At 38.3% G+C, this 12,848-nt stretch overlaps 2 protein-coding genes across 4 annotated transcripts in view; both read right to left on the bottom strand.

The window, feature by feature from the left end:
• Positions 1-6,888, bottom strand: part of gng12b (guanine nucleotide binding protein (G protein), gamma 12b) — a 28,417-nt gene extending 21,529 nt beyond the window's left edge. Inside the window, exons 1-2 of one of the 2 annotated variants that reach the window (XM_086283195.1) lie at positions 6,640-6,888; positions 2,403-2,466 (exon numbers count right to left, since the gene is read on the bottom strand). The gene's annotated coding sequence lies outside the window, so the exon portion shown is untranslated. The remainder of the gene's footprint in view (positions 1-2,402; positions 2,467-6,639) is intronic. The other variant, XM_086283196.1, reaches the window with a different exon arrangement.
• Positions 6,889-7,794: 906 nt separating this feature from the next.
• LOC147301480 (protein wntless homolog) lies at positions 7,795-12,672 on the bottom strand. 2 transcript variants are annotated; one of them, XM_086283140.1, is made up of 12 exons: positions 12,463-12,672; positions 11,613-11,876; positions 11,390-11,514; positions 11,143-11,310; positions 10,894-11,030; positions 10,132-10,300; positions 9,948-10,045; positions 9,820-9,872; positions 9,571-9,692; positions 9,360-9,443; positions 9,060-9,225; positions 7,795-8,951 (listed from the first exon to the last, which is right to left on the bottom strand). In XM_086283140.1, exons 1-12 carry the CDS (start codon positions 12,644-12,646, stop codon positions 8,851-8,853), a joined length of 1,671 nt encoding a protein of 556 aa, XP_086139266.1. In that variant the 5' UTR covers positions 12,647-12,672; the 3' UTR covers positions 7,795-8,850. The 2 variants fall into 2 exon arrangements, with proteins under 2 accessions (XP_086139266.1, XP_086139267.1); XM_086283141.1 differs by having other exon boundaries at positions 11,143-11,298.
• Between the last annotated feature and the right edge of the window lie 176 nt (positions 12,673-12,848).

Below are 12,848 nucleotides of genomic sequence, written 5' to 3'. Positions count from 1 at the left end.
CAGTGCAAAAGAAAGTCCAGATGAAAAAGAAATGCTATCGAACGCATTCACTTCCCATACACTTCAAATACGTTTTCCAAGAAACAACTTGAAGCATGGAATGTGCGACATGAGAGGGAAAAAAACTTCGCAAAGCAAAGTACAAAATAAGTGCTACCCGGCATGAGAACTGGTGAGCAAACTACTTCCTGCAGAGGGGCCGGCCACTCCTGCCTCAGCCCATTGCTAACCGGCATGAGTAGGAGTGTGCGTGCATGTTTGCGTGTACAGTAAGTGATTGTGGGGTGAGAGGGAAATTCGAAGGGAGGGGTGGGGTTGTTGTTCAGGAAGTAGACAGTGCAACAGAGGAGAAGGAAGGAAGGAAGATGCCCATATATGAGCAGGCGCTTACGAAACAGGATGGAGGACATGACTAAAGAGGCCTGGGATCTCCCGTGGGTGCAGAAATAATTAAGTAAATGTGAAAAAACCTCCTACACATATAAAAACACACACACTGTCAATCAAAAAATGCCAAGCCCCAATTTTCATGCATCCTGACGCTTGCACAGTAAACTGCTGTGTTCAGTTAAGATCTCACATTAAACCTGCTCAGTAAGAAAAAAAAAGGTGTTAGAAATTGAAGCAGTTATTGAGGAACCAAGATAGTCCCACCAAATGCAAGACATTGCCCCACAAGGTTTCTGTTAGCACAGTGGAAAGACTATAGACAGAGGCCCTGCAGCCAATTAATAACACACCTGCACACAGGCAAAAAGAGCCTTTGTTTAACACCTGCATGTAGACTGGGTCACCTTTTTTCACTTGCTGTTTGATTTAAATTCAGGTGAATGCATATTTTTCAAAGTACTTACTTTGGACCTACAACTGATTTAAAGCTTTTATTTCCTGAGGGGCTGCCCCCACAAATTGCACAGTAGTTTACATTACACACACCATAAATTTCACTATACACCCACAGGTTCCTATAAAAGGCAAAAGGTTTGTGTTGTACCCCTACACAAACATGTAAAAATAAATAAATAAATAAAAAACCTACACGTTATTAACAAATGCAAAGTTCTTAACAGGGTCACTCTGCACAACACATGAGTATTCACACACAAGAGTCCCAACACAGCTGCAACAAATGAGCAGATGTGCATGCTTATGGAGGTCCCAGTGTGGGACATTTCAGATTCTCAGTGTTTCAATGGCATAAGCGAAAAAGGAAAAACAAAGCGGTTTCTACATCAGTTATTAATTTAACAGACCTTCAATATGCTGCAGCAATGAAAGGGTTATCTCACGCCTAACATAAGGACAAACCTATAGACTGTATAATACTGCCACCATGTGGGGGAAATTTGTAGAATTGAGTCATACAACTATCTGTAAGAAGGTATCCACAGAGAAACTAATCTGAAACTAGCTTTTTCTTTCATTTCCTAGATTGATATTGTGTTAGCAGCAGATCTCTTAATTAAAACAGATACAAGTAACAAAGAACAGATTGTTTCCTTATTAGTACATGTGTATTGATTGGCAAACCTGAGACTTTTATTATGTGTAATATACTTTTAACTGAGTTATTAGCCAAGACATTTTTATTATATTTAGGTGCATATTTTCCTGACCAAGAAAATAACAAACATTAGTTCAAGTAAGTATCCAATGCACCTAATCATAGGTAATTATTTAGAGAAATTAATTCATTAATGCTATCAAAACAGCTTCTATTTCTAGTTAGAGAAGATTCTTTGGATCTAAATCATGATTTTGTAGAAATGTTTTAAGTACTGATATCATTTGGAGCCAAAACGTGTACAGGCTTTTCTTCCTTTCTTCTTTCTGGCCTGAATCTAGTAATGTTTCACATTTTTCCCCTCTAATATTAAATGAAGAACCACTCAGAAAATAGGCCATTTAAGGCCCTCACAGTAAATTCATATTAAAGGGGTTATCAAGTATAAAGTTGGATGCTTGAAAACAGGGGCAGGGGTGAGTAAGATCCAATTTCATACAGTTAAGTGAAACAAATTATAAATGTTATGTTTCACTGTGTTTGAAGCATACATTACCAGTAATGTAATCAGTAGCATGTATTTGTATCTTACAAATTCCACACCTGTGATGCCTTTTTGTAAATGTAGGACCCAAGTCATAATCCTAAAGAGCAATCCCCTATGATTTAAGAATATAAGAAGATACAGTGTAGACTCTTTCTAAACACAAGAGGGCAGCACCTCACAGATGGTCCTTAAGTCTGAAGATATGAAATACTCAAACAGGCTGTGCCTAATTAATAATGAATAGGCTGGTGAAACAATGTTTGCAACCTGAGCCACCTTGCAATTACAGAAATGGCTGGTGGCGATAGTTGTTTTAAAGATGGGAGGCAGCCTATAAACAAGGACACAGACCTGTGTGCGAAATGTTCTCAGGGAGCATGTACTTGGTGTTTCTGTCTGAGTGGGCAGCATAAATCTGGAAAGAAAAAGCAAAGAAAATATTATTTTTCAAAAAATTAGCCAATCGTGGATTCATGTTTACCATTTCTTCCAGATGAGGCCAAACAAAGAGCTGTGAGCTCCCACGGTGTAATTAATGAATGCTAGCCCTCTGACACTAGTTTCCACATCATTTAGGACAAAATGTGAAGCAGTGGTGGGTGGGGTATACCCAACCCACTGCTCTACTTGCATTCATTACCACATTCCAGTGAGACCAGTTAGATGGCCAGTCCTTTAGTCAGAGAACTTTGTGTCTGGGCAGTTTGTCCCAACAACAGAGAAGAGGCAGGACTTGGTGGTTTAAAGTAAGGAACAGATATCCTCAAATATTTTTAGTACTTTCCACTGTTTATTATTTTCTTTCCACAGTAGTAATTCATCTTACACATTCTTCAAGCCTGAGCAATACTCGGAAGAGTTGGTATATAAGCATTAACATATAAATAATATTCTTAACTGAAACAAATGCAACAATTAAATACAACATAAAAGGTTTTTGCACAGAGTAGTAGAGTTTTTGGGGACAAACATTCATACTGAATATTTATTCAAACTGTTATTTAGTCATTATTTACAGTAGTTATACATGTTCAATATCAAATCAAAGCACACACACACAGTCCTGGAGTTGGTTTATGCAATTGTCAGTTGAGCTGTACATCATGTAGAACTGCTCAACGAAGCACGTGTCTATAAATAACCCACTGCAGCAATATGACAAGTCCCAAAATGTCACTGAGATCAGACACAGGGTGACACGAACAAGTAACCTGGCTACTGTCACACAGGGTCTGTGTGTTGCTCTGCGGGTCAGGGGGAGACGCGGCAGATGAGATGTTAATCCTGCCACAAGGATGGGAAAAACAACAATGAGGCTGCAATTTCTGCTCCCGCTAAAGGAGTTTACAGCAGATGTTCGGCGGAAATAATTTGGAAAATTAAAGGAATCTTTGATGAGAACGCAGAAGTAATAAAATTTCAACACGCAATGTTCTAAGATGCTAATATTGGGAGCAACAAGAAAGCCAACAAGTAAGGCGAAGTAAGAGACGAGAGCGTGAGTTGGTTTGGATAAAACAACAACCTCCAGGGCCAATCCAACAAAGAAAAAAGCCAGGACTGAGGTTTCAACATGTGGAATCCCAAAAACAGATGACGTCATGGTGGCTACATCCATCTTCTACATACCATCTATGGTTTATAGACAGATAAATGAACTGAAGTGGCACAGCAGTTATAGTCAAATATACAGAGAGTTTATTTGACTACACAATCATCTTGTTCAATCAAACCACCTAAATATTGTGCATGCGTTTCATTCTGAAATGTTACATTATAGGGCGCTCATTTCAAAATTGCTTTCCAAGTAGACAAATAGTAAAAGAATACACAATCCCAAGTGACATCTTTGTTCATTTATTTATCCGAATATTGACATAAATCCTAAGTATTTTTATAAAGGTTTAAACTGGAAAAAAAGGGAATCCTTACACTTACAGAACCTTTATGAATTGCTGCTTGATGAATACCTGCATCAATTAACTTGTAGCCGACTAGTTCCCTGCATTAAAATATCTGTTAAATGTCCATGCTTTTAACTGTCTCCATGACATCTGGAGGAAACAGCTGCTGTGTGAACAACGGTCTGATTTTGATTAACTGATTAAGAGCTACACTGGTTTTATTGTAGAAGGTCTGAATATTACAATATTAATAACAAAAGCCCTTCTCTAATCTAATAACTTTAAATAGAACAGTACACTGCCTGGTGGCCATCACACAGTTTTCAGAAATGCCGCATCTTGTTTGAAGACAGAGAGAGTCAACACTGTAATTACAGGGTGCATGTAACTAACTATCGGTTTAAAAATGGAAAGTATTTGAGAGGTAAAGTCATTGAAAGCTAATTGTGAAAGCCTTTCATCACTTGCTGATAAGCAGTTAATGCCTTGTGCACTAAGCAGCCCTCTTACGTGCGACATATTCTCCTCGTTGAGGGTATAATACCTTCATCACTGCGACACGCTCCAGTGAGGAGGCTAAGAGAGCTCTGACATACGTCAAAGCAGGAGGACATTTTTCACATATTGCTGTGGACTAACAGCTCGAGGGTGCCGGCGGCGACTGTGCTGTGTTGACTGGAACTTCTCTCTAAAGGTCTTTGTGACCAGAGCTGTGACGCACAGACGAGTTCCCCAGAGGCTGAGCGTGGAATTTGAGTCAAGGGATAGAAGGGGGGTAGGGGGGGACCTTCTCACGAGATTAAACCACGCTAAGGTCTGCACCAGTAAGTGTGGGGTAACCAGGCAACATGACCATACCCACGTCAGCACCACAAATGCGCTCAGGTGGAGTCACGCTGGACTGCCAGAAGCCATGACAAGATAATTCTCCTGAAAGATGAAAATCATTTGTCATGGACACACAGAGTTACGTTGCATGCTCTCCACAAACATGCTCACAGGTTCAATAATAATAACAGCCATACCAAAATTATCTCACAGAAACGTCATCATACTACTGAAAGAAAGTAAACACGTGTAGCGCTTAGAAAAATATGTAGCATCTGTTTATGCAGTGTAAAAGACAGCTGTTTTGATCAAAACTTTGCCAGTTTTACACTCAATTTTTATATTAGATTTTGGCATGCTGCACTTTCCTTTGGGGTGGACCGAACATTTGCTCAACAAAAAAGCTTCAACTGAATGCCCCCTAAATGCAAAATTTTCAAATGCATCCCTTTATTCATTTAAAAAGTCTGACAGACTAACACTAAAACACTGCTGAATACTGCAGATGGATTTCCTGGTACTAAAAATCTTGATCAATACGTATTTAAAATGATCATCATTACCTGTCTCATTAGCTACAAAAACAAACAAAAAAAGCTATTAACTGAGAGTTAATAGATTACTAGCTCGGTTAGTAAACTGAGACTAGTTTTGCCAATTTTCTGTAGTAATTGGAGATGGGAATCCAGAAGTGGTTCCAACTGATTCAATACATGGGAATTATGTGCCTCAAACTTCCTTTTATCATTGCTGGCATGTTTGTTTTCCTGACAGTTGGATGTTGCAAAATGTCAGAAGCTTTTGCACAACTCAGTCATATGCAATTCTTTGTCTTCTACTCTGTTTCTGCAGTCTTCAAAGTCAGAAAAAAAGACTAAAGACTAGTGCAGGTCTTCATATTATCCACAAAACAGATACTGTGTGGAGTAAACGGATCAGAAATCAGAAAGGGATTAATACCAAATAAATGTAAGTACTAAAAACACTCTTAAACACTTATTAACATTTAAATAAAAGCTAAACTCTACAGTTATTTTTTAATCATAAATCAGTCTATCATCTACATTACTAAAAGTCCAGTCCAAGAGTTTGTGCAATGCATAGGCTTTAAGAATGCGACTTCACATCTTAAATTCAGATTTTAGCTGAGCACATTCACCTGAGAAATACACCGCTTGGAACGTCAGATATTATAATGTTGCTACTCCTATAAGAACAGCAACTCCTCCCGAAACACGTCTGAGTTAAAGAGAAGTTTAAACATTTAAGGCAGACTATGTTAATCTACTGTTTACTGCAGCTCTAATAAAGCACTTCACTCACATTTACTGAACTACGTTTAAAAAGAAGAGCATCAGTTTCCCCGCTCTGATAACCTACAGTATGATAACTTCCCACAACACGCTGTAGTGTTTTCACACTGTTGTAATACTGGCGCTGTTAAATTCAAAGAAAGCCCTGCTGCAGGTAGGCTTTCCAAGAAGTGTAATATTCCATCATACTTGTAAATCTCTCAAATATTCGCTGACCTTCACAGAGATTTATCCAGCATGTTTTCTCAGAAATATCGCCATGACATCACTCATGTCTCCTCTTGAAAAAAAAAAAAAGAATCCTAACCGCTGATTGAAACACCTGTTTACCAACCATGTATTTGCACAAAAAAAATTTGCCAACCATTTAAAGCTGCAAAGTGTTCTTTCCCATACTCTCACCTCGTGTTTACACTGGTTGTTGCCTCAGGTTAATGGACTGGAAGTCACAGTCTACCATCTGGCGTTTATTAAAAGCAGCAGCAGTGTGGACACAGCAGAATGAAGAAAGATTATTTATGTAATCTCTGTACTGATACTCACCTGGCCTCTCGGATCCAAAACCGGGTTTGTTCCTTTGTTTTGTTTTTGTTTTTTATGTGGTTGTTTTGTTTGTTTGGGGGTGGTGGTTTCAAAGTCGAGCCATGAAATAATCCCACACGAAGCTCTCGCAACTCGACAAAAATGTCGACTGAAAAGTTTCAGCTCGGATTAAACAAACATTCAGCCGTGTGGAGGTGAAAGCGCAGTGACGGGAGACGCGCTCAGTCATCTGCTGTTGGCTGCTGCTGGGCAGGACTACACGCCGCTTCCTAATCTTTGGACAAGGCAACAGCGCCCCCTGTCGGTGTCTTATACAGATGGTAATTCATAGGATCCTGATTGTGCTACATCTGCACCTGAGATATTCAAAATGTAGAAATCCAGGTGTCCACGTCCACGTTTCAAAATGATCCTGCACTTGCCATAAATATATTTTCAGTATGAAGTGCGGTTTTGTTTTGTTTTTTGTAATCTTGATAAATAAAAAATACAAATATTTTTCATTAGTCAGAAATAGGTTTTTTTTTCCCCTTTAATTTTGTCTCCTGATTGTCAATACCCACCTGGGGCGCACTGACAGAGGCGAGGCTGCCGGACACTGGCGCCACCGGGCCCTCTGACCACCACCAGTAGGCAACGGGTGAAGTGTCTTGCCCAAGGACACAACATATATATATATATATATATCCAAGACATACCTGAAGCACTGGTAAGCAAATCAACTAATTTTACTTACTTATCTAGCTCAGTGGTGTCAAATTTAATTCATGGACTTCTCAGAGCTTCATCTACTGACTTGACCAGTAAAACAACTGCATAATAATCTAAAAATGAATAAACCAAATAAACATTTTTAAAATTCTTCCCATTAGGTTTTAGCACATTCTGAAAACATTTACATTCCATAAAGCATCTTGCAGATGAACAGTCTGAGATGATGAAGAAAATTACATGCCATTCCAACAAAAGGCTTCAGGGTTTTTTGGTTTTTTTCGCATTAAAGAAATGCTGTTATTGTAGATAAAGAGAGCTGTTAGCTGGACTCCTCGGGTTTTAACCACAATCAAGGAAATAAATGTCTAAAGTTACAGATACAGTACTAGCAGTCTTTTACCCGGACTTTGCTCCATAAATAAAAACAAACAGAACAGTGGATGTACTGAAACACAAGCAGGAAATTTTCAGTGATATAATCAAATATTTGCTGGAAAAAACACCTAATTTTTTATTTTTTTTTTTGGTTTATCTCTGGCAGGCCATGGGAAATATCTTAGACGTCTATAAAATGAACACTTCAGACTAATTTTCAGACTTTTCATCTGGTGGCTACATGGGTCTGTTCTGGCGCTTTGGCCACATATTTGAGATCCCTGGTCTAGATGTATGATTTAATTCATTTGTTTGTTACAACCTTACGCTGCATGTCATGAAAGCTCATTCTTCCATAAAGTAATAAACGCCAGAAACATTCAGTAGCAAAGTAAGTTGAAATAAGCAATTTGAGCACTGTTTTATTAGTAGAAAGCATATATATAATACTTTCACACAATGCTTTTTCACTATTTACATTAAAAAAATTAAAGTTGTATTTTGTATCTGTGTTTTAGACTGAATGTGCACAAAACCTGAAAAATTGTGAAGAAATGTTTAACTGTCCATGCACTTTGTTGAGCCATACACTGTATATATATAGTATTAAACCAAGTATTTAACAAAGGATTTAGATTTATTTTGGCATTTTGCAAAGATACAAAGAGTGAAAAGATTGGCCACTTTTTCTTTTCATTACAAGTTTAAGGAAACAAATCTACATTATAGGAGGTTGTAACAACATAGTCACATAAGGGGAGTCACAAGTTAACAAATTTCCTGTCATACCACGTAGAAGATGTCTGTTAGATAACAATAAGAACTTCAATTTATAGCATGCTTTAATTATTTTTCCCACGGTCACAAAGTTTAAAATAAGCAGCTTTTGGAGGCCTCTAAGGTCTGACCTTCCAGTGAATCTAACTTTGAATATTCAAGCTTTCCTCACTTTTCCTTATACTGTAGCTTCCTGTAGCTTTTGTTTCCCCAGTCTGTTCACTTGTTAAAGGTTACAGCATTGTACAATGGCTCACTTGTACATTCAATAGTGTAGAAGACTCTGGCAAGTAACATCAAATTAAAAGATAACACACCACAAATATCCTGAAACGAGCCCAGCAGCTATTCCTCAGCCACCTTCCCAGTGATCCTGTAGACCTCTGTCGGCCCCTGCTCTCCACAGGTCAGCTGTGTCTCTTGGCTCTCGGGCTTGTCCGTCATATCTGCAACATAATCTCAGATAAACACCTCCAGCATATTTACAAAGCAAATATCTCTCGCCATCGGTTCGCTAAACTGGATTCTGACCAAACAACAGAACTGTTACGCACCTGTGTGTTGAGTGTCTCCTAACTTCTTCCTGTTGTGCTTGTGTGAGGGGGCATAGAGGAAGATAATGGTAAAAACGTACAGGTTCCACATGCCATAGATTCCTGTAAGAAAAGCACTGTGGACCTGGAGAGTGTAGTCTCCCCAGTGCCAATGACCTTCGCTGACCTATTTGAAAAAATAAGAATATTTGAAATAATTTTTAAGAAACCCAAACATGTCCAAATAACAAATCATAAACATATTTTAAAGAAGAACAAACTGCAATTAAAACTGCTGCTCCTTAGAAGGCTAAAACTTACTTGATTTAAGATGAAGAAGATGATGGTGAGAGCAGCACATGTGAGTGTTGCCAGCATTAAAAATTTAAACCTGAAAATAATACCCTGGGGGGAAAGCACACCTACAGTCAGTAAAGTAAGTAGAATTTCTGCATAATCTAGTGAATGAAAAGCTTTTTCTTTTTGTCAAATTCACTACTTTTTCTTATGTGATTTTGATATAAAATTAAACCTTATAGCGCAGTCTCCGAGTCTCTGGCATTGTAGGAAGCTGTTGCAATTTCCCACTAATGGTTCTGAACACGCAGTGCACCATGCGACACAGGGAGAAGAAATAAAGGCAAACAGAAATCCCTGCCACAATAATGAAGGTAATATGTGGTTTCAGATAAGAAAAAAATCTTGGATGTTAATGGTAGCCTGACTGCTGAATTACTTTTTATAATAAAGAATAGATATTTGAAGGATACTGCAAACTTACTCCTGGATTCTGACGCCCACACACTGTAGAATGGATTGCTCAAACGAACCCCCCTTCGGTAAGAGAGAAAACAACTTACTTTTTTTATTAAATCCACACCAATAACACAAAAAATGAAAAACATTTACCTTTCACTCAGGTCAAATATGAGAAGAACAGAAGATCCAAACACCACAAGCCCAACTTGCCACCAATAAGCTGAGAGGAGATTCCTCTGACGTTGGTCCTGGTGATTTAATGAATGAAAGAATAAGTAACAACTGGCAGGAAGGTGCAGAGAAATGTGCAAGCAGCAAAGAAAGACCTGCTAACCATGAGGTGTTCACCACAGAAGATGATCCAGAAACAGAAGAGTACAGAGTATAAGGCGCACTGCTGGGCATCTTCAAACAGCAGCATCCATGTCCACTCAAAGCCCATGGACAGCCACTCCACCGGCATGTCCAGGAAGGCCATTGAGAGGCCCAGAGCAAAAATCACCCTGAGCAGGACGAATACATCAGTGAAAGAAACACTTACATCCACTCTAACAGACAAATAACTCCTTCTGCTCTATTGCAAATGGAGAAATGACCTAGCTCTAGGCAATCATGCACTTAGATCAAACACTTTTCATTTCCTCTGCTTGGAAATGCTACACAAAAGTATGTTGGACTTCTGAAAAACAAGCTCTTAAAAGTATGCCAGAAGGTTTACTTGCAGTTTTAAGTTCTCATTGAGTATAAAAGAGCCAGGAGCTCCTTACAAGTAGCTGTATTGTATAACTTCACTCTACCTTTTAAATAAGATGATTTTGTTTCAGTCTGCAATAAAATCTCAATAAAATCAGTCCGCAGAGGCAGCAATCGCAACCTAAAGTGCTCAAAATTAAATATTCTTATTCTTATTAGTGGTAGTAGGAGCAGCAGTAGTAATATTATTATTATTATTATTATTATTATTACATTGTTTTTTATCATTTGAGAAATTATTAAAATTCAACTCAGTATTCTGACATAAAATTCATAAATATACTTAAATGTTAAAATGTCACTCTTAATCTCTCTTTCCACATGCAGGCTAGCCAAAACATACTTTTCCAAAAGGACCGGAGGTCTCGCCAAGAGCCGAATCCTGTACCAGTACCAAACTGTAGCCACTGATATCCAGGGACTGAACACAGTCTTCATGCTGATCCACACTTTGGTGAAGCCTCCATTCTGGTGGATGCCCTGAGGAAGAGGAGGGACATCAGATGTCAGAGTGCCAAATTTTTAGCTTTGGAGATTAATTCAAACACAACATGCCGTATAACAGAAGTTAACATGTAGAAATTATACTCACCACTACATGGATGTCCTTTATTTCCCCGATGCCAACGTTCATTGTGTCATTCACTGGCAAACGCAGGTTCATTAAAAAATATTTGTGGGCTACACTTCCCAGCTCCATGAATGGTATTGGGTCACAGTGATAAAAGCGCCCTTCGTTTTCATACGTCTGAAAAAAACACTGGGTTTTTCCTCACTAAGCAGAGAAAAGTGTAACTATTTCTCATTTCTGTGTATAACATGAAGTCATGCAGGTTTACCTTGGATACTGCAAATGTGCATCTGAGTGGCCTTTGCTCCACCGAGTGAAATTTTGTGGTCCACTCAGACGTCATGTCGTCCCTGTACGCCAGACGGGCATCGATAGTGATGACCACATCATCTTCTACACAGGCAGGAAAATTGCTCATTTTATTAGAAACCCACTGTAACTAGGAAACTACGCTATTTACATTTCTGACAAAGACAAGGCACACGTCTTACCAATCTGATTTATCATTTTGAATGCAATGTCAAACTGCAGAACAGCCAGCATGTATTGAAACCACGGACTCATTTCAGTGTTGGGTAGGGGTACATGCACAGCAAAAACAATGTCGTTGGCATCGAGCGTTTTTGCCAGAGGGTCGTCAAAACTGTGGACCTGCTGGCATCGATTTGAGCCCCATGGCATGAGCCAAGCACGTGTCCTGTGGAAATTGATGCATTTGGTGGCCAAGTAGCTGATTGCAGTGGTAGGACTGGGAGCTATCATAAAGGAAATCAGATATATATTATGAAAAAAGACAGACTAAAGCTTAATCATTAAGAGCATTGGGAAAATTTGTTTTTCAGAGCGCTTCCAACACAAAAAATTATGTTAATTAGACTTCATTTTCCTAAAATTGAAATCATTGAGGGCTATCCTGCATTTACAATCAAGCTGAGTAGCTCAAAAGCACACAAACAATAAAAAAAATATACAGTAGGTGCAAAGAAACTCCATGCAAAAACTATAAATATAATTAAATATGGAAACTCTACAAGATAAAAGATGCAAAACTGCTCACCCAGGTGTAGAAACAAGCTAAACTGCTTGCAATCAAGAATTTAAATTAAATAAATGTTTAGTTTTTAGAATACATAGAAAATAGAAAACAGTGAGGAAATAATTGAGAACATTAAAGGAATGTCGCCAGCTTTCATTGGCTGGCTGAGTAGAATCTGCAGTGCAGTAACATCTAAATGCACATAACAAAGATTGAATAAGATAAATTACTCCAAATAATTATTAGAAAACATTATTATTTGCAAACAAATGTAAAAATATGTTTTAAAAAAATCATCTACTTACATATCAATGCTCCAACCAAGATGGAAAATATTTGGAATAATAAAATGAAGAAAACAAATAAAACCAACTTTTTAGTGCTCATCTTCTCTATGATCGCTCCTGCCATTTGTAAAAAATATTTTGGGTAAAAAAATATAAAAAGAAAGTGTTGTCCAGACAAGCCAAGTGCTCCACTGAAGCTCATCTACCTGCTCACACACATCTGACTCTCATATGGGATACGCCAGACATTAGGCTCAAACAGAGCATGTGCAGAAGGGACAGGAGGTGGAATCATTAGGCATTAAAAAGATCAGAGAACACTGGTCTATAAAACATGATTCCTTTATTGCTTAAAGAATACAACTTTGTAGTATAGGCAAGTGAATGTGTATCACAACTAGGTT

Source organism: Aulonocara sp. 'chitande type north' Nkhata Bay, linkage group LG23, assembly GCF_057382095.1.
Source record: "Aulonocara sp. 'chitande type north' Nkhata Bay isolate Kocher_YH1m ecotype deep benthic linkage group LG23, A_spYH_male_GT1.1, whole genome shotgun sequence".
NCBI classification, from domain to species: domain Eukaryota; kingdom Metazoa; phylum Chordata; class Actinopteri; order Cichliformes; family Cichlidae; genus Aulonocara; species Aulonocara sp. 'chitande type north' Nkhata Bay.
This window is presented reverse-complemented; position numbering and strand designations above follow the sequence as displayed.